Below are 25,426 nucleotides of genomic sequence, written 5' to 3' on the forward strand. Positions count from 1 at the left end.
CAAGCAAATAAAAAAGCAGCAAACAGTAGGATATTTTCTTTTACTTCACACAGCGAATAAGTTCTTTGAAGGAGAATGAAGTGAGTGTTCTGCTCACCTGTTCTGCTGGATTACAGTCTGATGCTGACAGCAGCGATAGTCCAACACCACACAGAGAGGAATTGAAAAGCCTGTCTGGTGATGGTGTCATTTATTCTACCAACCTGTGGTGAAGCGTTTCACTTCCTGTCAGCTTTTGGTCTGTGAGGACTCAGTGCGGAAATGGGAAACTCCACCGTTGCTTCACAGTAGGTCAGAGGTCATCAAAGTGGGGTCTGGGGACTTCCAGGGGTCCCTGTGCCACTCACACGGGGGCCAATGCAAACCCCGATGTCCAGACTTGAGCATAATAAGATTATTCACATAAATTATGCTTATTATGAAACTGTCTTCTCTTTTTTACCAGCTCGGTATAAAATCCTAAATTTATAAAACAGTCGACAAGAAACTCAGCAGAAATGACACGGTAGATGTTCAGAATTCAACTGTTTCTTGCTCATGTTGAAAGTGAAATTAAATTTTCCTTGTTCAGGGAGCTGAGGAAGATCATGTGATACCATCAAAAGCTCCAGTACGGCCACTTTGTGGTGATGTAGAATTAAGAGGTGAAATGATTAGGCTGAAAATTAATCTAAAACTGTTTTTATAATCGACTGTTTTATTCTCTTGAAAGACTGAATATGTTTTGGTTTTCAGTTGTTGGACAGATTTGAAGACGACACCTTGAGCTCTGGGAATTTTTAATGTGAGTTTGTTGGTTTTTTCATAGCCAAAACAATTAAAAAAAGCTAATAATCATCAGATTAATCAATAGCAAAAATGATCACTGGTTCCAGCTAGGACAAAATTAAAGCTTCATTTTCAAAGGCTTCAGTGTTGATAGTTTAGAATGAGGAGAGGAGCTTTAACTCAACTTTAGTCACGTACTAAATAAAATAAGATGCCGTTCTTTTAAACGAGTAAAAAGTGTCATTTAAATTCTCTCATTAAAATAAAACTTATGGACAGTGTGGTCTGTTTTAGGTCTCGCTGAACATCACAAACAACCACAAACGCATCATTGACACTTAAAAACACAAAAGTGACATTCACAAAACATCTCTCACACATATTTATTGTAAAAAATACATATAAAAACAATTTCTGAGACATACAAAAGATTGGAGCTTAGAAACAGTATATTGAACAGACAAAGACCAAGCCATTTTTCTTGAATTGCATTACATATTTACAATTTAATAAATAAAATTCAATTTGTCTTTATACCAGAGTAAAGGCAGATTGTCCATATCTTGGGGATGCAGATACTGTTGTGGTGACTCTCTGAAAAACATTCTCATCTAATACATCAGCCTCAATGCGCAGGGCACACAGGGGACCGCTGCCCTGCGATTCAAAACCAAGGATTTAGGGACATTTATACAAAACACCATCCTTGGTTGGAGAGGAGCAAGTTTACACACAGAGCGTTTAGTTAGCATTGGTAAAAATTGAGGTATTGCACCACACAGCTTAGAGGGGGTAAGAAAGTAAATGAGAGTAATGTGGGGTTTTAGATTGTCTATTTTCTTTATTGACAACCCAACACCGCCACCAAACCCCACCCCCCAAACACACACACACACACAAACACCCCCGCCCCTCCCAGCCAGAGTACACAACATCATAACTTATCACCACAACAAATGTAACATCTAATGATCAATGCAGCTCGTCTTCCGCACACTCTCACACAATGCCCCCGGTGCACAGACAGACATTTGGCATCATTTTTTTTCTATTCACCAGTACAAAAAATGAGAAACATGCACAGGGCTGCCCTCTAGTGGCGAGACAAGTCGTAGCACCTCGGACTGCAGAACGTCAAGGACCGGAAAAGAAAGGAGGAGGGGGAAGAAAAGGCTGGGGTGAACAAACAGCCGGTGGGAGACCTGCACTCTGGGCTGACCTCTGAACTGATCCATACCACTGGTGAGCACACATGGGACAGACTTGCCTTTTGAAGAGGCAGTAAACACAATCACTGCGTGTTTTGTTCTTTCCTGTGGTCGCCTGGCCTGCGTACAATCTTAATCAGACCGCATCTGTCGAGCAGCCTTACTGCTGTGCTTCCAGCTCAGCTCAGCCCTAAAAACACTACAAGCACTGCTTGCACAAGAACCCCTTCACCAAGCAAAGGCAATCAAAACACACAAAAAGGCAAAGGAAAGCCATTTAACACATTTAGCAATTATCATGATCGTAATGTGATGATATATCTAAAATCCTAAAAACAAGGGGGGGGGGGGGTTGGGGCGAGTTATGTAATAATTAACCATCAGCTGTTCATAGCCTCCAGTGTTGGAAAGAGAGGCAGATGCCACATGGTGTAAACATGCCCCCAAAAATACATCCCTCAGTCCACCATCCTTTTGTCCTCCTCGATCTGGCATTAATGTAACCAGATGGCGAAACTGTCTCTTGGTCCAAAAATCCGGACTAAACCCCAGAGAGTGCTCAAGAGTTGAGGAGGGAGGAGTGGGTGGTGGGACAAAAACTCAGACCGCATTCAACATACAAAGGGACCACATGAGCCGCCATGTTGCGTACCAATACCACACGTAACGGGATGTTCGCCAGAGTGACTGCACTTAAAAACGAGCTTTAAAAAAATGAGAAGGGTGACCCGCTCGACCAAGCAGACTTCCGGGCAATTTACAGTAAATAGACACAAAACCACACACTTTCAGTCATGCTCGGGACATTTCCTGTCCCTGGTCATAACAAATACATACACACACAACCTTCACCCAGACATAATGTGGGGGGAAGGGAAAAAAAAAAATCAGCCTTGAAGGACAAAAGTGCTCAAATTGGTGCCAACACCAGCGCTACTATGGCCCTATGAAATACCTACAACCTCCATAAACACTCAGCAAGTAGCAGCACATTAAACTCAGAGCTAACTAACCACCTACAAGACAACTGACCTACTCAGAACAAGCCTCCAAACTTCCCCTGAAATGTTTACAGGTAATAAAAAAAGGAAAACACCAAGTAACGGCAGCCCCCATTCACCAAAAACAAGCCCTCAACCTCCAGCCGGTTCAAAATAAAGCATGTTTATGTGTCAACAGTTCACGCTTTCAGTGTGAGGTTGGTTCATTTGGGGTTAGCCGAGGAAAGAAAACATTCATCCAATGTATGACATGGAACAATACTCTTTCTGCAAAATACTTGATAAAATGACCAATCCCATTTGGAGGGAGAAAAAATACACAGGAGAGGATCCAGAGTCACAGTTAATAACTTTTTTGTGTTCCTCCCCAAGTTCAGGATCTTTCTGGGGCAAGTTCCATCGTCCTAGGATGGTAATGTTTATTTCTTGATTATTTTTTTTGTTTGTTTGTGTTCTGTGGATTCAGGCCAAGTCTGTAATATAGAAAGGGAGCCTCCTCCACTTCTGTTCCAACAAGGGTCTCGACCCGGGATTAGACGGAGCAGCTGTTTCTGCTGTTGGAGTTTGGCTTGAAACGGCCTAAACTAAGTTCAAATGGACTCCAAACAGAGAGCATTGGGTGTTGCTAACTGGAGCTTCCTCTTACGATCGTCTGTCCTCAGCTCAAATATAGGTCTGCGTCTGAGAGGGACAATGGGCTTTTACTTGTTTAATTACACATTTTTATTGGGATTTTATTGGGATTCAGTGTAGTCTCCTGTAAGGGTGGAAAAAGACAGAGCGGCCATTAGACAAAGAAATACACACAAATGACTGTTTACAATATAGTTGGCAACACGGTCGAATTAATATCACATTAATATTATTTTTCAGTGTTGTTTATCATATCGTGATACGGCTAATGCATGCAAAATCACATACAGTGTTAAACTAATGGTCAGTGATATGTCTGTTCTGATCACTCGGAGAAGAAAAACGTGTTGCATTTAAATTACATTACAAAAAATTACAAAACAGACACAAGCACAGATTGCAGATCATTTATAAGAAGATAACAAAATCCTCGTCCGCAATGATCGCTGTGCTGTACTGTTCTCCATGTGAGCATGTGTGCAAGTGGGCTGGAAAATACGTATGTCTAACAGAGCTGCAACAATCAATTACAACTAAATGGATAATTGGTTAATCGTTTTAGCCTACGTTTATATGTAGCAGGGTATTTTGGAAAACGGATATTTTGGCCCCCTCCGTTTTCCAAAATAACATCGTGCACACAAAATGTCGTTTACATGAACCCAGATAAATACACCATTGAGCACATCATAACTATGCCAAACCTATGGGTGCAAGTGTAAACATAGGTCGCTCACATGACGTATTATTTTGACGAAGTATTTTCAGTCGCATGTTGTGACGTTTCAGAATGCTGAAAACGCTGTTTAACCCTGTTTACACGCCAACACATAACCGCCGTTTTCAGAAATTTCCGCTTTGGCTGGAGTTTTTAAAAATGACGTTTTCCATGAAAAAAACTGTTTGCGTGTAAATGAGAGGCCAAACCGCATGAGAACATATTCATTTTCCCTAAGTGTAAACGTAGTCTTTGTTCCAAACAGCAGCCTCACGGTGTTATACTTAGATAGAAAATAGTAGAAACAGGTCATTTGTATCCTACTTTGGTGTTCTGCATCTTAAATACTGGACTTTTTAACTGCATCTCGACTAGAAGAACTTGAGCTTCTTTTGTTACATAAAGCAAAAATTATTATGTTTTCTCTTCTAACAAGATGGAGATTAACATGACTGTTATGATTACCTGAGTCGGGTTGGTCACTGTGCGAAATACATGTGACTCGTGAGTCAATCAAAGGGATGTTCAGGGCAGCAGGGTTTCACCTTGGACCAGGAATCAATGCAGCTGCAGGGAGAAAGGACAGAATTGGGGGGGGGGGGAATATTCTGATTCACTCATGTTAATGTGCCAGAACCTCTGTGGTGGGTTTTCAGCCTTAATCCACTTACTGACAGTGTGAAGCCAAACTAAATGTAATCGCTGCAGCCAGGGGTGAATAAGCGTTCGCCGGCTCATTAAATGCAACGAGACCACAGATAAGATGTGAGAAGTGAGCTTCTGAAACCATCAGTCTACTCTCGAACAGTTGATCAGCAGATAAACAGGCCTCTGGCTCTCGTGTGTGAGAGTTAACTGAGTGCATTCGGAGACTTCTTCTTTCACTTTTGTCGCTTTGATGATTTACAGACCAGATGATCAATCAGCTAATCAAGAAAATAAAGAGCAGATTACACTGTTTGTTGCAGCGTGACACTAATACATGAACTTCATGTGCGAGCGTGTACTATTTAAGATCCTGAAATTCCAGGCTTTCCCTAAATCTCAGCTGCTCGACTGGGTGGACCAGAACGGCAGTTACACAGCCGAACGGCCACACCTATAAACTGTGGGACAGCACTGAAAACTTCTTTCTCTATGACAAAAACAAAAGTAAGACACGTTTTGAGCTCTATTTGACATCAACGAATGTTATAACTAAATGTCATCTTTCTCTCTGCTGGTTATCCATCACAGTCAAACATCATGTCTGCTTTTACCGTGTCAGGGAAGCATTACTGTCGTGTGGATTTTCAAATAAGCACTTAAAAGTGCTTATATTATAAACATGCAGTGATGACAAAAAAAGGCAGGATCTTCGCTGATGGTTGACTAATCGCGGTAAATTTCAAGTCTCAGAAAGTCTGGTCTCGTGCTCTACTGAAATTATGGGAAGCCAGTAGCTCCATGGAAGTTGAGAAAGACCAAAATTGTTCAGCATTACTGCACACTTTGAAAATGAAAGTTGATAGTAAGTGGGCTGAAACATGCTTAAACACGTGTAGACATTTAATAACTTCATGGTTATATGTAAAGATAAGAAGCTCTACTGCCAAATATTCACATTATTTAATTGTAAAATCTTTTCTTTGCTCCATAACTTGCGACAGATTTTCACTCTCATACTTTACACTTATCCATATGGCAGTACCTCAGCAGTGGTTGGCAAGATCATGTTGATCATATCATGGAAAAGGACAATGGGTCTCTAATTATCCACAGTGTGTAGTGATACGTGCTCTAGTACAGAACAACCCTCGCTTTCTTACTTTCCAAACGTCTTAGCTCAGCCGCCACATGTTTTCCGATCTGGAAATAGCCACATGAATGTTTCCTGCCATATGCACAACGTCTGATTTTAATCTCACCTGCATGAATTTGCATGTTTACCATCCGTTTTTCATCTGTATTTTATTGTTATGCAAATACATCAACTGAACTTTGTTACCTCTTATGGTAGACGCAGAGGCAAGCCAGCCTGGCGATGGTCTCCCCCTGCACCAGATCCTCCAAACAGATGGAGCACTCTCCGCTGTCTTTACTCAGCACATCCGCTGCACACACAAAGTAATCATAAGAGTGTTTCCAGCTTTTGAACAACACAGCCGTCTGGGCCATTTCTGACACATGATACTTACTGTTGTAAGGTAAGGGTGGAGATGTGAGGCAGCTCAACAGGTGATCCTCAATCCGACCCCCCGGGAAGGGCTTTGAGCAGAAGGGACAGCGGATATCTGTGAAGAGCGGAGACACAACAGAGGTGAGATTAACACACTGTCACAGCGGGAAATAAATGATGGATGTGCATCACATTGAGCATGAGTGCTGCGTTTGGACATTTAGATTACACAAGCTGACTTGGCAAACCGAGGAGCCCGCTGAAACACAAATGACCAGTGTGAATGCTGCACTCTCATCCCAGAGATGGTGTGAATGACGGTGCCTCAGGTGACCAAAAATAGTTTGAAACTTCATTTGACTGCATGCACCAGGCTAAACAGTGACAAAAGCTGGAGGGGAAGCCGCTGCGAGAGTCATGAGTGAATGGGACGTGCAGGCAGGAACAGTGCCTTGCTGCCCTACATTCTCCTCCTCCATCTATGAGCTGCTGCCAGCAATGAGCAGGCATGTGAAGTTGTGACCCATTTCCCTACACTTGCTAGAGGCGAGCCTGGGAAACCCACCACACTGGTGTGTTTTGGCTCGCAATCTCATGCTTGCTGTCACACCACCACCATCTCTGCGGATCTGATCGTACAGCGCAGAGCAAAACTGCATTTTCACTTCCTCTGCAAACTCATGTTCCCGTTTTTTGCACTTCAATGAAAAGGTGGCTGGTTGCTTAATGTTTTCAACTCGCATGCTGCAGGATTTGCCGCTGACAGCCGCCGTCAACACGCTCTCTGACATGAAAGAACGAGCATGTCACCACTTCCAGTTTTACGCCATAGTTCTGCTTCACACAATAGGGTCTCTGATGATTTTAGTTGGCATGCAAGCACAGGAAAAGAGATTATCTTTTCAGGAATGCAAATTCCCCAAATAATCCATTTTAATTTCAGTGTTGGGAGATCGAGAGTTGTGCTGGGGGATAATTTGATTTAAAATTCAAGGTGTGATGTGAGTCTTTCAGTTTGTGTACTATTGAAACAGTCTTGCATATCTTATCGGCCTTTGATTTTAATTTACTAGTATGGCTGAGTAAAGCTAACACTGAATACCCCTCCCCACTATTTGACCATCTTATCCAAAGTGCTGTTATTCCCCCTGAACACGTGTCCCACGCCTGTCTGCAGTCAGCTGTCTTATGCATCAACAGTCATACCCCAAATTTCGTCACATTGTGAGTCATTGTGCCAATATTGCCAAGCTCGTCCACGATTTCCATGGAAGTTCAGCAGTAAATCTGCATGTTCCTGTATGTGAGCTGTCGTCTAAAAAAGGCAAACCATCAGCTCGCTAATGTGTCTGACGAAGAGCAGTCAGTTACTAACACTTATTTATAAGACGAAAAAAATATTAAAAATAAATAAATGTAAAGAAAATAATGCCGTACTGTAATGTGGTAACTTACTGCCATGGCGGTTGTTAACACGGTAAAGGCCGATCCAAGCCTCTGACACCGGCCGTTGGTGTGTGCCTCGGACCCGGGCGGATCTTGCGCCGACGCTGCGGGCGGAAGAGTGCCGATTCCCGGGCAGCCGCTCGGAAAAGGTGCGGTGGGGCGTGCGGCCTGTCTCCTCTCCGGGTTGATGTTCCGCTACGACGGGGGGCTCTGGGCTCACATTTCCGTCTTCCTCGGGTTTCCCCTCGCTGTTGTTGTCGTCCACGGGTGACGCTTGGCTAATGCTGGAGGGAATGCTGTGGTGGTCCGCGGGGCTGCCGTCGGCGCTCGCCCCATGCTGCCCCAGGTCCGAGTCGCTGCCCTCCTCCGATCGACTCCGGTTGGCCTCCGTGTCCTCGAAGCTCCCCGAGAAGTCCACCATGAGGCTGGTGGGCCTGGTGCAGCGGGGTCGCCGATAGGAATCCCGCTTTGTGCCATCTTTTCCGAAAGCAGAGGGAACCGGGTCTTCTTGTAGGCGACTTGCTCTCGTCCCCATCTCTAGCGAGCTAGCTAATTCAGCTGGCTAGCCGAGCTGCTTCCTCGAAGCGAACCACCACAAAACAAGAGGACGAGTTAACCTCGAAACGACCCTTACACTGCCAAATGTCCGTCTGGAAGCTTTAAATAATAACAAATATCAGGAAACCTAACCCACCGAGGATATGTACGCAGTTCGACGGTCTCGCTCTGGCCTCAATTCGTCCTCACTGTCCACATTTTCCTCTTTGACGTGCCCCTTCTCGCTGCTGCAGCGGAAATAGAGCGTTTTCGCTTCCTCCTTTGAGCCGCACACAAGCATTTACGGTAACGTCACAATTTCACCCGAGCAGTTTGAAATCCAAATTTGAAACCACGTTGACTTGTTTCTGTTTCTGTTGCTGTTGTTGCCTTTGATTTTGGTTACTGTTTGTCGTCCTAAGTAACTCCGCCTTCAGTCTCCTTTATATTTGATGGTTTGAGAGTTACAACACGTCTGTGGGTCATTACGGTAAAAAAGTACACAATAATACTGACCAATCAGAGCTCTCGATGGAGTAGCCAAGCAGCTGGTCGAATGAGGAAATTTACTGTAAAGCAGCAGCCACACTGAGCTCCCTTGAAAGACGCCAGAAATAGATGGTAAAACTGCAGCACATTAAGCATTAACGTTGAGCACCAGAGGACCCGTTTGTCCAGAGCCGGAGCTCCGTCCGTGGGCTTTAAATTGTGGTGTTTGCGGTGAGTTTACTGCGTCAGTTCAGGTTGTTCACAGCTAACAACCACACCTACGTAAAGTCTTGAGTCATTGCAAATAATAGGACTACCAGGAAACAAGTGCACTGCTGTTCAATGTTGACTCTTTCACTTTATACTGCTACAGCATGCTACAGCATTGTAGCTGTGATATGATTTTATTTCTGATTACATTTTGTTATGAATAGATTTAAAACACTAAATTAAAAGCACAAAGAAAGGGCTTGCAGTTGAACAAAAAAAATCTTTAGATTGATTTAATCACTTCTGTTATTTCATTTGGTGTACTGCTGTGTCGGGTTCCCTGATTTTCATTATATTTTACTACTTTTTTGCATTATGTCTATGCATTATGGTGCTCCTGCTGCCAACTGAAACTGTGAAAAGTCTGAGCGTCTGTTTCCAGACTTTGTTCCCTTTTTATGGATGCAATGGATTCAATTGAGCAACACACCCTTAACGACAGGAGCACAATGCTTGTTTAAGCAGCGGAAAAAATGCTGCTGAACTGCTTGGCTCAATACTTAATGCTGTCCAGGATTGTGAGCTGTTGTGTTTGTGACAGAGATGTGACTTTGATGCTGTGATTGACGTGTTTCTCCACAGAAATGAGGGCGCTGACTTTGCAGCAGACAAACGTGGCCCAAGGAGAGCAGCAGCAGGCCTCATGTGGGAGAAGCCTGACCTCCAACTACGCTCCTCCGAGTCTGGAGAATAAGTTCTTGGTTCAGACCTCCACGCTGATGCCTCAGCCCTCCTCTCCGCTCTTTAACTTTCCTGCGCAACCTCCCTCTTGCCCCTCGCTTCAGCCCTCCAGCCTGTCCTCCACCTCATCCTCCCTCCTCTCCGCCTCCTCCCTCTCGCCTTCTTTCACCTCTCCTCTCCTCAGCACTGAGAACAAGCTCCTAGGTAGCCACTCGTCTCTCTCCTTTTCCCTGACCTCTGTTCCCAGTGGCTCTCTGCTCTCCACGTCCCTGGCCAGCAGTGCTCTGCTCAATCGCTTTGCTCATCCTCCTTCATTCCTACCTCACGGTCTGGGTGAAGAAGAGAAGAGGGATGATGGGGAAGCCAAAGGCAGAGAGGAAACATCCGAAGCGACACAGTCTTGTCTTGAAGAAACAAGTGTGGTAGATGAAATGTTCTGTTACTTTGGCTGCTAATACACTCTTATTTGACAAGCATTATTTTTAGTGCATCCCATTTTGCGGCATTACCGTTTTAATGTCATTTCCTCTGCATCAGACGCTTTCTGAGGAAGATGATGGTTCGTCTGAAGAAGAGGAGGAGGAGGAGGAGGATGCTGGGGCAGCCATGGAATTAGCTGGCCTGAAAACAGAGTTGGACAGCCAGGAACTCGAGCAAGATGTGGTGGTCAGACTGGAGGAATTCACTGAGTTTGCTAAAAGTGACGATAAGATTGAAGAGGAGCTGAAAGAGAAAAAGGTGGGAAAAATATTTTATACTGTGTGCTGTGTGTACGTCAGAGAAATGTCCTCTGATTTTGGTCCTGTCTTTGCAAGTTTAGCATGTCTTTGCAGCAATGCTACCAAATTATTTTCCTGCGTGCTTATTTTACATGTTGGTTAAAATGACCTGAAGTCCTCTGAGCTGTGAACTTAATTGTCTTTCTGTCTGTTCCTCAGTATCTCCTGCTTAATGCCGTGTGTTGCTCCCTGGTCAATAAGAACACACCTCCAGGCGAGAAGGACTGGGACTCAGAGAACAGCGTTTGGACCAGGATCACAAACCTGGCAAAGGACATTTCTGTCCATGACCCACAGTTTCTTCTCAAGGTGTGTATGTAGGTCTGTGTGGGTGGCTTGGTGTGTGCCGGGGTTGATATCTGAAGGCATTTGTATCCCAAACTGGTCTGTAGCTCCTTAACTTTCATTTTATCTTTAAAATGGTTTGTGGACTGTTTCAACCCAACTGCGACTTCATCATGCTGTTATCACAGTCAACCGATCAAGAAGAACAATCCAGATCATTAAATCATTGCTCTTTCCTGAGTCACAAGTTTTACACCAGTTTCTTGTTATACTGGAGCTTTTCTGCTCTTTGTGAGGTGTCTCCATGTAAAGCCTCCTCAGTGTTTCTGAGGTCCATCAGAGCACAGTTGTTAGGAATGCCATGTACCACAATGTCTTTTTACATCTGAAATTGTGGAGAAAAGTTTTGGTTTAATGCAGAAAACATCAGTGTGATGTGCCTCTGCGTTGCCACAGAGCTTCCAGTATAATTATTAGGTGGTTAACTGTCAGTTTTTGATCTGTATTGTCATGAAGAACCAAGTTTTCACTTTATTTTTTCATTTGCAACATGTTTTATCCATCATGTGATGTGCCTTTTTTACCCACTCATTCACAATAAGATGATGTTCTCTGAACACAGCTGATAGCTGTATTGGCTTCTTTTTTGCCAGAGTACAATTCATTTTCTGATCAGTTACTGAAACATGACCATCTTTAGTTGGCAAAAATAATCAAAGCACACAGACAGTACACGTTATGACATGATTTCTGTCAGTAACAAACAGTGTGTTTGTTCTTTTCTTTACCATTCAGGTGGCAGTTTACACTCGACAGCAGTTGAACATCCGCATCACAGCAAACTTTTTACTGGCGCTGGCTGCCAACCAGCCCTCCACCAAACCGCATGTCCGCAGATACTTCTGCACCGCTGTGCAGCTGCCCTCTGATTGGCTGGAAGTCGTCAGAATCTATAGCACAGTAAGTCTCAGCGAACATCTGCTGCCCGGTGGAGTCTGGATGTATCTGTCCAGTCTTAACCGTGTTTTTCTGTTTCCAGTGTTTCAGCCACTCCCTGCCAATGTGCCTGAAGAACGCAATGGCTGACAAGTTCAAGCAGTTCAACGAGTATCAGCTGGCAAAATACAACACACGCAAACACCGCTGCAAACACAGCTGCAACAGGCGCAAGGTAGGGGAGCAGGTATTTGGTTTAGTGTTAAAGTTTAGACAGTTTAGACAAAATAATCCAAAATATTACAGTCCTGTTGTTAACAGACAGAAAACTCTTTGTCAGTATTAGAGTATTAGATCAGAGTGACTCTCGCCTTATTATTTCCACTGTGGTAAAAACAAAACCCACACACTGTTAACCGCCTCGACTGAAAAAGCACCGAAACTTTGTGCGGTTTCTATTTCAGTACAACAAGCTCATTTTTTGAAATGAGCACTGGGCTGTTTGTTGATCGCTCCATGCTTTGATCTGTTTACACTTTCTTTCTTTCCAGAAAATTAACGGTCAACTGCTGAAAAAGTGGGCCAACTTGCTCAGATCAGATGCATCCATACTGACCAAGTTTGTAAGTGAATGCACAGTAATTTTCTCTCATGTCATTAAGTTCAAATATTATATGAAATATATGAAATATGAAATTTCGATATTTTATATTCATTGCACTTTTTCTTAAGCAGACTTGTTTATATGTGTGTGTGTGTGTGTGTGTGTGTGTGTGTGTGTGTGTGTGTGTGTGTGTGTGTGTGTGTGTGCGCAGTTGCAGTTGGAGGACAAGAGAGTGGTGGTGGATAAAAAGCAGAGTGAGTTCAGCATGAAGAAGATGATCAGGAGGCTTCACATTAAAGAACCGGCTGAACACGTTATGGCCATCCTGGGAAGAAAGTAAGCCACACAAACACAATTTAGTTGCTCTTCAGTATTTTTCACGCAGAGCCGTCCCATAAACAACATTCACCTGCTGTGTGTCATCCAGTTTACTCCTTAACTCCCCATTTATTTGTTCATAGCACATCATGATGTAGTTACAAACACATCTAAGGACATTTTAAGTGTTTATTAATGTACAATATCATAAACATTTTCTCCTATGAAGACATATTTAATATAGCGACAAATGTGTTAAATTATACTGTCAGGAGTTAAATTTCTGGCCAACTACATAAATTAACATCTATAAAGACCTCATATATGCTTACAGCTACATTATAGTGAGTTATAATCCAGGTATTAAATGATCATATCTGTTTTTAAATACTAAATTGGTGTAGGAGTTCAAATAAAGTGTCAATGGAAATTCAGTTTTATATAACCTACTCTGTTTCTAGGAAGTGTAAAGATACTTTACCTTTTGTATCTACTGCATAGAATATCTTACACATGTAAATTTTAGGGAAATTGCCTGTACAAGAGCTATAATCTCTTTATTACAGGCCCCTTTTTTGACCAACTTAAAGCATGTCATTTAGAAGAAACAGAGCATTTATTGTCCTTCAGCATTTTTTTCATTTATTGTTTCGGCTATGTGAAGACAAAAATGTCGACGGAGGAGGAGAGAATAAGGAGAAAAGGGTTCGGTTGGATTCTCTGTTACAGAAGAGGCAAGCAACTGACCTCTGGACTATCTCTTGGCTTGTTCTGCTCCTGTTATAAAATGTGCTGTGTGTGTTGGTCCCAGGTATCCCGCTGACCTGAAGGCGTTCAGCCGCAGTGGACTGAAGGGCACGTGGGAAAGGGAGCGAGCCGGCCAGCGAATGAAGCTCAAAGAGCCGGAGACGTGGGAACGGCTGGTCAGTCTGGAGGGCAACAAGGCCGCCACCTGGGAGAAGCTCATAGGTCTGCTGAGCACACGCAGACAGAGATTTTGTGAAAGCTGTCAAGCTGTTCCTTTCATTTATGCAGGGAAACTCAAACACTCCTTAGATTTACATATAACACACCTATAATTATACAAACATGTCCATGATCACACATATTAATGAATGTTGTCTCACCTGGGCAGACAATAAGTCTCTTCCATTCATGGCCATGCTGAGGAACCTGAGGAACATGATCATGAAGGGCATCAGTGAGGCTCATCACAAGAAGATCCTCAGCAGGCTGACCGATAAGGTGTGACCCAGCAGCAAAACATGCACTAAAACCTTAGTTTGAAAATGCTGGTACAGCTTTTTCATCAGAGGAAGATCATATTTCTGTTCATCACTTGGCTGGGTATCATAAATATTAAGGTACACATATTCACCATTAACTATTTGCTTAGTAGCATGCATATTGGTGGTGAGTATGCATATCTTAGCGTAAAGTGTTGTCATGTTTCTTTTGTGATTGAACTGTGATGGTGAAGGTTGTTAAGCGCTCTCTTGTGTTTGTGATGTGCTTACAGAAAGCTGTTATTCAGAGCCGACAGTTTCCCTTCAGATTCCTTGCTGCCTACAAAGTCGTCATGCAGCTTCAGAATTTGGGTGAGATTCATATTCATCAAGCTACACTAACACTGTGGACTGAAAGTTGTATCAGGCAGAGAGTCTGAGCATGATGGGGGTTTTTATATGAAGAATAAAAATTCAGAAGTGTAAAAGTGAAATGAAGTGGGCTTGAATCTCAGCACCACAGTCAGAGAAGGAGAGTCAGAAATCATTGAGAGACGTTGTTGGTTTTTAATCCTTTCTTGGGATTTATTGACGATATGAAAAATGTAGAATGACGCCAGCCTCCTTTAATGTTGGCAGTGTTTCGTATGATTGACCAGCTTTCAATATGAAACCAAACTACATTGACATATGAACATTTCAGCCAAACGTTGTCAGTATCTCCTCTTTGCTCCTCTGTCCTCCAGCCTCAGCATCAGAACAAGCGCTCCCCCCTGTTAAAGACATCCTGAAGGGCATCCTGAAGAAGATTCCCAAGAGCAGGCGCTTCAGACGTCTGGAGTGGGATGACGCTCCAAGGAAAAGGATCAGGGTGGCGCTCGGGGTCCCGTTTGTCTATCGACTATACCGAATGAAGAAGGCCGAGCTCATAAAGGCCAAGTATGTCTGATATTCTTCAGATTTACTACATTTTAGATAAACGCTTTTGGTGCATTTCCATTACACAGTTCCAGCTCTACTCGACTCGGTTCTGCTCTACTCTACTTGGGTTGGTTGAGTTTCCATTACAGTTGAGTACTTCATAGTACCTCCTCAACGTAGGCGGGGTCGTCATACCACGGCTGCATGAAACTGCCATGACGTTAATTTGTACGCGACGCAAACAGAGCCGACAAACAATGGAGGACATCGAGGCGATGTTATATTCTTTCATCTGCCATCAAACCCAGAAAAGTCTGGACCTCGTCGACGGACCACGTTGATATTTTACGAGCAGCCATTTCCCTCAGGTGAGAATAAAGAATAAAGTCAGAGGTTGCAATGGAGGGGGCGGGATTGTTTTTCCGGTGTTGGACGTCGCAGACCAGTGACGACACTCTCCGGCCAATCAGTGGCCGACAGGCTGTTGACGTCACACATATAGCATCGCTTCTACTCGCTTGGAACCTCACCAGAGCAGGTACTAAAGATAGTATTGGGTACCAGGTACTATCCCTAATGGAAACACAAAACAACCGGGTAGAGTAGAGTCGAGTCGAGCCGCGCTAGTGGAAATGTGGCATTTGTGTGCTAGTATGAAGTATACTGAGTTATAAACATAAGTGTTTCTGTGTCTGTACATTCAGACAGAGGCAGTACACTGTCGCTCTGTTGGACCGCTACCGCAAAGCCCTAGAGACGGCGGTGCAGATATCCTGTCGGTACAACATTCCCCCGCTTCCTGGACGCACTGTCATCCTGCTCTCCAGAAACATAGGGAGCGACTGGCCCCTGAAACAGGACTTCTGCCTGCCACCAGAACCCAATCAAAAAAATGAGGAGGAGGAGGAGGAGGAGGAAGGCGAGGAGTTCTGGAGGAGACAGAAGAAGAAGAAGGATGAGGATGAAAAGCTCACTCCTTCCGTATGGGCCTGCTTTCTTCTGATTAGCAATAACGCAAAGGGCATCAGAGTTGTCTGATTCACTTTAAAAAGGGCTGTTTTACTGCATTGCTTTTAACTCTCCTTTCCCCATTTTCACATGCTCTCAGCCGATGGAGGTGGCAGCTTTGCTCTCTCTGATGATTGGCAGCAGTGCGGAGGACTTTCAGCTCTTCTTAATTGATTGGAATCACAGTCAAGAAATCAAGCTGGAGTCTGATGTTCTCTTGGATAACGTCCGGACGGTGATGAAGCAAGTAAAGGTCAGGGCTTTTCAGTGATTACACAGAATTGAAGGCTTTGTCCAACTGAATTATATTTCTGTGTTGTAGAATAACAGGAGAAGTGTGGTTTGAAGGAGGTTAGTTTTTTCCTTTAGTAATGAATCCTTCTCTTTCACAGACATATAACGACATATCATACCAAGACAGAAATTTCCTCTCTACAGTGTTCCCCAAGAAAAACAAGGCAAGTTTATTTGTACATATGTAGTTTATGTGTTCTCTCTGGGAACCATCACCTTATCGTGGTGGAGAGGATTGTGTGTCCCAATGAACCTGAGGGCTATGTTGTCTGGAGCCTAGTGCTCCTGGTAGGGTCTCCCATGGCAGATTGGTTTGAGGCAAGGGTCCAGACTAAGAATGGTTCATACAGACCCCATGAAAGAACAGCAACGAAGAGGTGATACCTGGCCCGGAGGATACTCACAAATCCTTGGCTGAGTGTATCCATAGTCCTTCTGGGGGACTTCAACACACACATGGGCAACGATGGAGACACCTGAAGAGGCGTGATTGGGAGAAATGGCCCCCCTGATCTGATCCCGAGAGGTTGTTTGTTATTGGATTTCTGTGCTAGTCATGTACTGTCCATAATGAACACCATGTTCAAACATAAGGACGCTCATAAGTGTACATGGTACCAGAGCGCCCTAGGTCGAAGGTTGATGATCGATTTCGTTATCGTATCATCTGACCTGAGGCCGCATGTTTGGACACTCGGGTGAAGAGAGGGGTGGAGTTGTCAACGGATCACCATCTGGTGGTGAGTTGGGTCCGAGGGTGGGGGAAGACTTAAGACAGACCTGGTAAACCCAAGCGTGTGGTGCGGGTGAACTGGGAACGTCTGGAGGAGGCCCCTGTGCAAGAGATCTTGAACTCATACCTCTGGCGGAGCTTTTCTGGCATCCCTGTGGAGGTTGGGGGCATCGAACCTGAGTGGGCGATGTTCAAAGCTTCCATTGCTGAAGCTGCGGCAGAGAGATGTGGTCTAAAGGTCTTGGGTGCCTCAAGGAGCGGTAACCCTCGAACACCATGGTGGACGCCGGTGGTCAGGGAAGCCGTCCGAGTGAAGGAGTCCTTCCGGGATATGTTATCTCGAGGACTCCAGAGGCAGTTACAAGGTACCGACAGGCCTGATGGGCAGCAGCTTCTGCCATAGGGGAGGCAAAACAGCGGGTGTGGGAGGAGTTCGGAGCAGCCATGGAGAATCACTTTTGGTCAGCACCAAGGTGTTTCTGGAAAACTGTCTGGAACCTCAGGAGGGGGAAACAGGGAACCATCCAAGCTGTGTACCGTAAGGATGGGACACTGTTGACCTCTACGGAGGAGGTAGTCGGGCAGTGGAAGGAGCTCTTTGAGGAACTCCTGCATCAGACCGATACGCACTCTATTGTAGAGGCAGAGCTGGAAGCTGATGGGGGATCATCATCAATTACCCTGGTGGAAGTCACTGAGGTAGTTTAACAACTCCGCAGTGGCAAAGCCCCGGGGATTGATGAGATCCGCCCAGAAATGCTGAAGGCTCTGGGTGTTGAGGGGCTGTCTTGGATGACATGTCATTGCGTGGAAGTCTGGGACAGTGCCTAGGGAGTGGCAAATTGGGGTGGTGGTCCCCTTGTTTAAAAAAGGGAACCACGGAATGTGTGCCAATCATAGGGGTATCACACTACTCAGCCTCCCTGGTAAAGTCTACTCCAAGGTGTTGGAAAGGAGGGTTCGGCCGATAGTCGAACCTCAGATTGAAGAGGAACAATGCGGATTCCGTCCTGGCCATGGAACAACAGACCAGCTCTTTACTCTCGCAAGGATCCTGGAGGGGGCCTGGGAGTATGCCCATCCGGTCTACATGTGTTTTGTAGACTTGGAGAAGGCATATGACTGGGTCCCCTGGGAGATATTGTGGGAGGTGCTGCGGGCGCATGGGGTGAGGGGCCATCCAATCTTTATATGCCTGAAGCAAGAGCTTTGTTCGGGTACTCGGCAGGAAGTCGGACTTGTTTCCGGTGGGGGTTGGCCTCCGTCAGGGTTGTGCCTTGTCACCAATCCTGTTAGTGATATTCATGGACAGGATATCAATGCGTAGTCGGGGGGAGGAGGGATTGCAGTTCAGTGTGCTGAAGGTCTCATCACTGCTTTTTGCAGATGCTTTTTGCAGATGATGTGGTCCTGTTGGCATCATCGGTCTGTGACCTGCGGCACTCACTGGATTGGTTCACAGCCGAGTGTGAAGCAGCTGGGATGAGGATCAGCACCTGTAAATCTGAGGCCATGGTTCTCAGCAGGAAACCGATGGATTGCCTACTCCGGGTTGGGTCCTTGCCCCAAGTGAAGGAGTTCAAGTACCTCGGGGTCTTGTTCACGACTGAGGGGACAATGGAACGTGAGATTGGTCGGAGATTCGGAGCGGGGGGGGGGGGGGGGGGGGGGGTATTGCGTTCACTCTACCGCATCGTTGTGACGAAAAGAGAGCTGAGCCAGAAGGCAAAGCTTTCGATCTATCGGTCAATCTTCGTTCCGACTCTCACCTGTGGTCACAAGGGTTGGATCATGACGGAAAGAACTAGAGCCGAAATGGGTTTCCTGGCTGGCGTCTCCCTTAGAGATAGGGTGAGAAGCTCAATCATCTGTGAGGGACTCGGAGTAGAGCCGCTGCTCCTTTGCGTTGAAAGGAACCAGTTGAGGTGGTTCGGGCATCTGGTAAGGATGCCCCCTGGGCGCCTCCCCAGAGAGGCGTTCCAGGCACGTCCAGCTGGGAGGAGACCACGGGGAAGACCCAGGACTAGGTGGAGAGATTATATCTCCACACTGGCCTGGGAACGCCTCGGGATCCCCCAGTTGGAGCTAGTTAATGTGGCCCGGGAAAGGGAAGTTTGGGGTCCCCTGCTTAACGAGTTAATGTCAACAAAAGACTGCAGTTCTAAGGTGAAGATGATTTAAAAAAAAAAAAAAAAAAAAGTGCAGCAGAGCCTGCCTCCCTGACCTCATATGCTTTTGTGTCTCAGGTGGACAACATCATCATGTTGACTGACAACTGGATCCCTAATGGTCTCGAGTGGGTCATCAGAAACTACAAGCAGGATGTCAACAACAAAGCCCTCGTTGTGCATATCTTCCTGTCTGCGCGGTAATGCTTCAATCTACTGCTGTAGCTGCCATTACTGCTACACCTTACATTGTATCTTCTATTGGGAAGCTCAGGTTGCGCTCAGACAAATCACAGTGACTGACGAACTTAAACATTAAACAGAACACTCATTCAGCATAGACAGGCAAGTAGCTAGTTTCTGTTTCCCTTCTTGTTTCTAAATTATCCTGAATGCTTGTGTTGTTGTCTCACAGAGAGCCAGAGTATCTCCCTGACAGCAACCATGTGCAACTGGCAGGCTTCAGTGAACAAATGCTGAGGTAAAAAAACAGATTTCAACAAGTTGTAGAAATGGAAGAATCGTGCTTGAAAACAAACCTTGGCTTTCTGTTTATGATATGCTGTATTGATAATTGGAGGAACTTACTCATTTATTGTTTCAAAGAATTCAACATTTTGGGAAATGTGCTTATTTGCATGCTTGTATCCGTCTGTTAAATATGAAGCACAAAGACAGGAAAACTGCCAGCCTGGCTCAGTTTGAAGGTTAAAACCTACCAGCACCTCTACAGCTCATTAATTGTTATGTATTTTTTTGTTTAATGCAAACAAAAAGTAAAGCATGATAACCATCAAGAAGTCACCGGTCCTGGCCGAGACCTAGTCCAGCACATAAACCCATTAAAAAGGCAATTTGTCTTTTTTACACTTCCAATTTTGCACAAATTAAGCAAATAGAGATTAGTGTTAATTAGTGAGCTTTAAAGGCACTGGCAGGTGAATTTTGGTACCTTTTGTTAGGCTCTGTTTCCAGTCTCTATGCTAAATACCACCTGCTATAGATCCCACAATCTGGAACTATTTCTTTGACTGTGTATCAGGTTTGTGGCAGAACGAGGATCATCCAGGCTGCTGGACCATGTGGAGCACTTAGACAAACTGTACAACATCCCACCACCAGAGGGAGCCAAAGCCCCTCAGGTCACCAGCAATGTTGAGCCAATACCAGCCACTCCTAAATTAAGGTAATTTTTATGTCAAAGAAGCAGTTCTGGGCAGTCTTATAACTTGAAGATCTGCCGTCCAAGTGTACTTTTTCCTGCCTTTTCCTCAACGCCTTTCTCTGCCCTCAGGTGGCGAGGCATACGTGTGTTCATCTCCTCCACCTTCAGAGACATGCACGCCGAGCGCGACATCCTGGTGCAGAGCGTGTTCCCGCAGCTGCGGCGTCGCGCTGCATCACACTGCCTCTACCTGCAGGAGGTGGAGCTGCGTTGGGGTGTGACGGAGGAGGAGTCGGGGCGGGCCGCCGAGCTGTGCCTGTCAGAGGTGTGTCGCAGCCAGATGTTGGTAGGAATCCTTGGGGAGAGGTACGGCCTGGTGACTCCCAAACCTGCCCTCCCTGACTTGCCGCAGCACAGCTGGGTAAGACTTGACACCATGAAGCAGAATTAATAAGTAGAGCTGTGTACACAATGTACTCACTGCTGCTTAGATATATAAATGAAGTACTGATGCTTTATTCAAGATGATTAACAAAAGAAAAATGAATTGATCGCAATCCTAAAGGGACATTTAATAATCTGATATTTACAGATCTCAACCTGCGACCATCAGCATTCAAGTTTGTTGAATGTAATTATTTTAATGCAGGTCTTTGTCACTGAAATGCTTTGTGAAACTAGTTAGCTGTTGCATCATAGATCAGTTGAAAATGAGGGGAAATACAAGTACAAATCGGAAAAATTGTCATTTAAAGGTAGAAATGTCAGAGACTAGTGAAGTAACTGTTCCGTCATTGTTGATGGTGAACAGGTATTTAGGTGATTTTGTGGTACAGAGAAAGAAAACTCAAACTGCCTTTAGTACCTTAAAGAGAAATGATGAAAATAAATGTCAGTTTGAATTTGAAATATTCTTCAGAGTACTGACAGAAGTATGATTTGTGTGCAGCTTGCCTCGGCGCCGGCGGGCCTGTCCATCACCGAGCTGGAGATCCGTCAGTTCCAGGCTCTTTACCCCGACACAGCCCACCAGCGAATGTTCTGCTACTTCAGAGACCCAAACATCATCAAGTACGCCATGAAGTTTTCTCTTATGCATTTTAAGTTTAAATGAACGAGTCATTTAAATATATTACTAACTCCTTCAGATTCGTCCCATTATGTTGAGATGAGGTTTTTGTACAGTATTTGTGATTCCATAAGTTGACAATACAAACAGTTTGCTGGTATTTGAAGTTTTCATTTCACTGTCCTCCTCAGATCAGTTCCAGTGTCTTGGAAGTCCGACTTTGCCACTGAATCAAAGGAGGCTGAGTCTAAAATGGCCTCTCTGAAGACAATGATCCGGACCAGTGAAGTCAAGGTCACTGAAAAGTGAGTCCTCGTGGTCATGATTCTCCTTCACTGAAGCTGTGGCACTAAAACAGTAGTTCACTACACCTTTAGTCTGTTTTCAGACTGCAGGCATGAATCTAGCTTTTTTCTTTTGCTCATATGTGACTAAGTGACTTAGCTGAGGCTTCTTGTCTGTGTTTCTGCCACAGTTACTCGTGTGCCTGGGGAGGCGTTGTGGACGGGAAACCCTATCTGAAAAACCTGGAGGACTTTGGCAAAGCCGTGCTGGTCGACCTGTGGACGGCTATAGTAAAGCAGTTTGTGGAGGTTAGTTGTGGTGGAGGAAGTATGGAAATCATGTACTGAAGAAAACATAGCAATACCACACTTCAAAAATACTCCTTTACAAGTCCTGCATTCAAAATTTTAACAAAAGCATGAAAGTATAAAAGTGTTTAATTGATATCGATATTTTATTTGTACAATATTTGAGTGTAGTGGAGTAAAAGTTTAGATACAGCAGATAACTTAGAACAGAAATGCGCAAAATTCTACTGCACTTGAGTAAATGTACTTAGTTACTTTCCACCACTGCTGGAAACAACTAGAAATGACAAAAATTGCAGACACAGCTAACAAACAGTAGATTACGAATGAACGCCACTTTATTCTCCATGCTGAAGGAGGACAAGGAGGCCGAAGCTGTGTCTAATGTGACTGAGCAGGAGGTGCAGCAGGGGGCGCTGCAGAGGCAGTTCTTCGGCAGGGCAAAGGTGATGGCCGGGGCGGTTGCGATTGTGGAGCTGAGCCAGACCAAAGGAGGGATGATGGTGGTGGAGGGCGGACCTGGAGAGGGAAAAACAGTCTTCATGGTAAATTTCTATTTTATTAGCATTTCATTAATAAATGTGCCAGTAGTTTCCTGCTTTAATTGATTAGTCATTTGCTCTCTTGGAAATGTCAGTAAATTATTAAAAACTATTTGTTTCAGTTTCTCAGATGACAAAAGGCAAAAATTCAATTTATGACGATATTAAACCAAGAAAATAGCAAATCCTCACATTGGAGACGGTGGAAGCAGAAACGTTTTAGCACTTATGTGCAAGAAAGTGTGTAAAACATGAGCGAGTGGGAAACATATTTATCTCTCTCCATACAGGCCGCTTTCGCAGACACGCTCAGGACTGGAGTTAAATCCAAGACAAACCTTGTCTGTGATGTCATCTCCTACTCTACAGCTGCCAGCCAATCAGCACGCTCTGTGGAAAACCTGCTTCGATGCCTTGTTCAGTGGCTGAGGAAGATGAAAGATACTGAGGAGGAATCGCCTCTTCCCCATTCTTACAAGTAGCGTTTGAGTTTGAATCCTTACAGTGGTTCAGATTTACAGGAACGTCATTTTATCTGTACACTCAGTCGTGATTCCCTTTCCTGTAATTACTTGTGATCACAGAGATTTGCTGTTAGAGTTTCACTCCAGTTTGAGCGACGTGAAGAAAAAGCCTCTGGTGCTGCTGGTTGATGGGGTGGATCTTGTCCGAGACGGCAGAGGTCAGCTCAGCTGTGACTGGATACCAGAGCAGCTTCCACAGGTGAGTTACCTGCATAGAAAACTGAGGGAAAACACACCTGAGGTGAGGTCCACAGCATGGTTTGGATGCAGGACAAAAATTTGGTTAAAATTTTGTGTATTACGGTTGAATTTTTAGGGATTTCTCTGCAACAGTAAAACTGAGATTCTCTTTTTCTTGCCAGGGTGTTTGTTTGGTATTGAGCGTCACATCCAAAGCGCCGCTGTTACAAACCTTGGCCAAGAAGAGGAGCACTGTCCTGTTTTCCCTGGGACAGCTCACCATGCCGGACCGGAAGGAGATAGTTCAGAAGGGACTCGACGAGTTTGGGAAGAAACTCAGCGACTCTGCGTTCAACAACCAGGTTCTTCTTATTTGTGTTTTGCTCTGTATTCATCACGGTGTTGAATTCATCTTTTATCCTAAAACTATACTGTCTGCTTCTCCAGCTCCAGACGCTGATAATGAATAAGGGAGCAGTGAGTCCTCTGTACCTGCACCTGGCCTGTGAGGACCTGAGGAACTTCGCAACCTTTGACAAGGTTTAATATCACTTTTTCCAGTCACTTCCACAATGATGGTGGTTTTTCCAGTGTCAGCTGCAGCAGAGCTTTGTGTTGGGTGGATGCTGACAAGGATCCATGCTCATATTAGCATGTTAACACACTCATGATGATGATAGCACAGCCCAGTTAATTAGAAAATGATTGCATTCTGTTACACAGCGTCCCAACGTTTTTTGAGTCAGGGTTGTATGATGATGTTTAGCAGGTATAGCCTGTTAGCATGCTGACATTACCCATTTAGCACTATACACAAAGCATAGCTGAGGCTGATGGGAATGCCTCAGTTTTGCAGGTGTTTGATCACAAACCAAACTATTGGACACATTTTGACACAAAGATGCTGGCAAATGGGCAAATGGTGCTAATCTTGATCATTTCATTGAAATATTTGACCACCCTGCTGCCAGTTTAACTGGTGCATGTACATGACTATCAACATCTTGATAGAAGCAAGGATTTTAATGTCCTCTTGTCTTAGTTGAAGGAGAGCCTCCAGGAGCTGCCTCATTCTCTGGGCCAGTTGGTGCAATACAGCCTGAACAAACTCTGCTCACAGTACAGAGGTATGCTGGGACTCCGCTGGGCCCTGGCAGCACTCACTGTCAGCACCACGGGTAAGAGGTTTTATAGAAGTTTTAGCATTGTTTTTAAATTTTCTAAAGGGCTAGATATGGTAAATAGACAGCTAATGCAACACAGAGGGGAAAGGGATGTTATCAAACGACATTATCTTCGGTCGTCTCAACATTTTCTCCTCTTGGTCGACAGGCATGCGGGAGAGAGACTTGTACTCTGTACTGAACACGTGCAGTGACCTCTCCTCAAGGGACGCTCAGGTCACATGGCAGGAAGTACTGTGTCTGTCCAGGAAGCCAGAAGCACGCATTCCCATGGCAGCTTTCACTCGTATAGTTCAGAGTTTAAAAAGGTATTGAAATTGGAAAAATCCCAGTATTGTTGCACCTAGATGAATACACTTAATCCTCAATATTTGACCATTTTGACCAAAAGGCTCCATACTGATGGTGTGCTTTTAGATTTCCTCCATGTTTGAAGGATACACAGTATGGAGAAAACATCCTGTTTAGATTTAATGTAAAATTATGGACAATAATCCTAAAGGAGGAAGTGTTATTTAACCTAATTGGAATCTTTTCTGCAGCCTGATTGGTCTGTCTCATTGCCACAACACTGACGACTTACTAGTTCTAACCAATCCAGAGGTGAGGAAGGCCTTTGAGGACTTCCTCCTTCCAACAGAAAGTGACAGAACCAGAGCTCACCTTGTACTGGCAGGTAAAGTACACACAGTCTCTTTCAATACAACCTAAGTAAGTCTTGGTCACCGTATATATATTTTAACTAGTATCACTGTGCTGTCTCTTCATATAGCTCATCTGTGGGCCCTTGCTGACCAGTGGGGCACAGATACCTTCCTTCACTGTGAGGCCAACTCTGTCAAGCACCTTCCCTCCACCCTGGTCAGTTATCTCCCGTCATCACACATAATATAAAAGCAACACAAAATGAGCAACAGTACTTTGTTACTTTGAGGTACAAACTATATAAATTCACCAATAAACTCTCATTTGTCAGTTCTTAAAAAAC

At 44.6% G+C, this 25,426-nt stretch overlaps 2 protein-coding genes across 2 annotated transcripts in view; one reads left to right on the forward strand and one right to left on the reverse strand.

Moving 5' to 3' along the window:
- Positions 1-1,122: 1,122 nt before the first annotated feature.
- LOC139338614 (E3 ubiquitin-protein ligase ZNRF1) lies at positions 1,123-8,764 on the reverse strand. Its single transcript, XM_070973793.1, has 5 exons — positions 7,942-8,764; positions 6,506-6,601; positions 6,316-6,421; positions 4,794-4,895; positions 1,123-3,734 (listed from the first exon to the last, which is right to left on the reverse strand). The coding sequence occupies exons 1-4, from the start codon at positions 8,465-8,467 to the stop codon at positions 4,838-4,840; spliced, it is 786 nt and encodes a 261-aa protein (XP_070829894.1). The 5' UTR covers positions 8,468-8,764; the 3' UTR covers positions 1,123-3,734; positions 4,794-4,837.
- Positions 8,765-9,114: 350 nt separating this feature from the next.
- Positions 9,115-25,426, forward strand: part of LOC139339147 (telomerase protein component 1-like) — a 32,138-nt gene continuing 15,826 nt past the window's right edge. The window contains exons 1-31 of the mRNA XM_070974629.1: positions 9,115-9,189; positions 9,811-10,331; positions 10,447-10,647; positions 10,848-10,997; positions 11,769-11,933; positions 12,013-12,156; positions 12,461-12,532; positions 12,725-12,849; positions 13,643-13,800; positions 13,967-14,076; positions 14,351-14,429; positions 14,804-14,996; positions 15,683-15,959; positions 16,087-16,239; positions 16,379-16,444; positions 19,260-19,381; positions 19,597-19,662; positions 20,224-20,367; positions 20,476-20,767; positions 21,296-21,417; positions 21,607-21,720; positions 21,891-22,008; positions 22,365-22,553; positions 22,841-23,028; positions 23,135-23,273; positions 23,437-23,616; positions 23,702-23,794; positions 24,297-24,432; positions 24,587-24,746; positions 24,981-25,114; positions 25,211-25,299. Coding sequence (XP_070830730.1) covers positions 9,813-10,331; positions 10,447-10,647; positions 10,848-10,997; positions 11,769-11,933; positions 12,013-12,156; positions 12,461-12,532; positions 12,725-12,849; positions 13,643-13,800; positions 13,967-14,076; positions 14,351-14,429; positions 14,804-14,996; positions 15,683-15,959; positions 16,087-16,239; positions 16,379-16,444; positions 19,260-19,381; positions 19,597-19,662; positions 20,224-20,367; positions 20,476-20,767; positions 21,296-21,417; positions 21,607-21,720; positions 21,891-22,008; positions 22,365-22,553; positions 22,841-23,028; positions 23,135-23,273; positions 23,437-23,616; positions 23,702-23,794; positions 24,297-24,432; positions 24,587-24,746; positions 24,981-25,114; positions 25,211-25,299 — 4,698 coding nt within the window. The 5' untranslated portion in view covers positions 9,115-9,189; positions 9,811-9,812. The remainder of the gene's footprint in view (positions 9,190-9,810; positions 10,332-10,446; positions 10,648-10,847; positions 10,998-11,768; positions 11,934-12,012; positions 12,157-12,460; positions 12,533-12,724; positions 12,850-13,642; positions 13,801-13,966; positions 14,077-14,350; positions 14,430-14,803; positions 14,997-15,682; positions 15,960-16,086; positions 16,240-16,378; positions 16,445-19,259; positions 19,382-19,596; positions 19,663-20,223; positions 20,368-20,475; positions 20,768-21,295; positions 21,418-21,606; positions 21,721-21,890; positions 22,009-22,364; positions 22,554-22,840; positions 23,029-23,134; positions 23,274-23,436; positions 23,617-23,701; positions 23,795-24,296; positions 24,433-24,586; positions 24,747-24,980; positions 25,115-25,210; positions 25,300-25,426) is intronic.

This window comes from Chaetodon trifascialis, chromosome 11, assembly GCF_039877785.1.
Source record: "Chaetodon trifascialis isolate fChaTrf1 chromosome 11, fChaTrf1.hap1, whole genome shotgun sequence".
Taxonomy (NCBI): Eukaryota; Metazoa; Chordata; class Actinopteri; order Chaetodontiformes; family Chaetodontidae; genus Chaetodon; species Chaetodon trifascialis.

Excerpts from the sequence above, each read along its gene's own strand:
- LOC139338614 (XM_070973793.1), bottom strand. The coding sequence starts at position 8,467 with ATGGGGACGAGAGCAAGTCGCCTACAAGAAGACCCGGTTCCCTCTGCT. Across the intron at positions 6,602-7,941 it reads TGTTAACAACCGCCATGGCA|ATATCCGCTGTCCCTTCTGC; the intron begins GTAAGTTACCAC and ends CGCTCTTCACAG. Across the intron at positions 4,896-6,315 it reads CTCTGCGTCTACCATAAGAG|CTGCATTGATTCCTGGTCCA; the intron begins GTAACAAAGTTC and ends TTCTCCCTGCAG.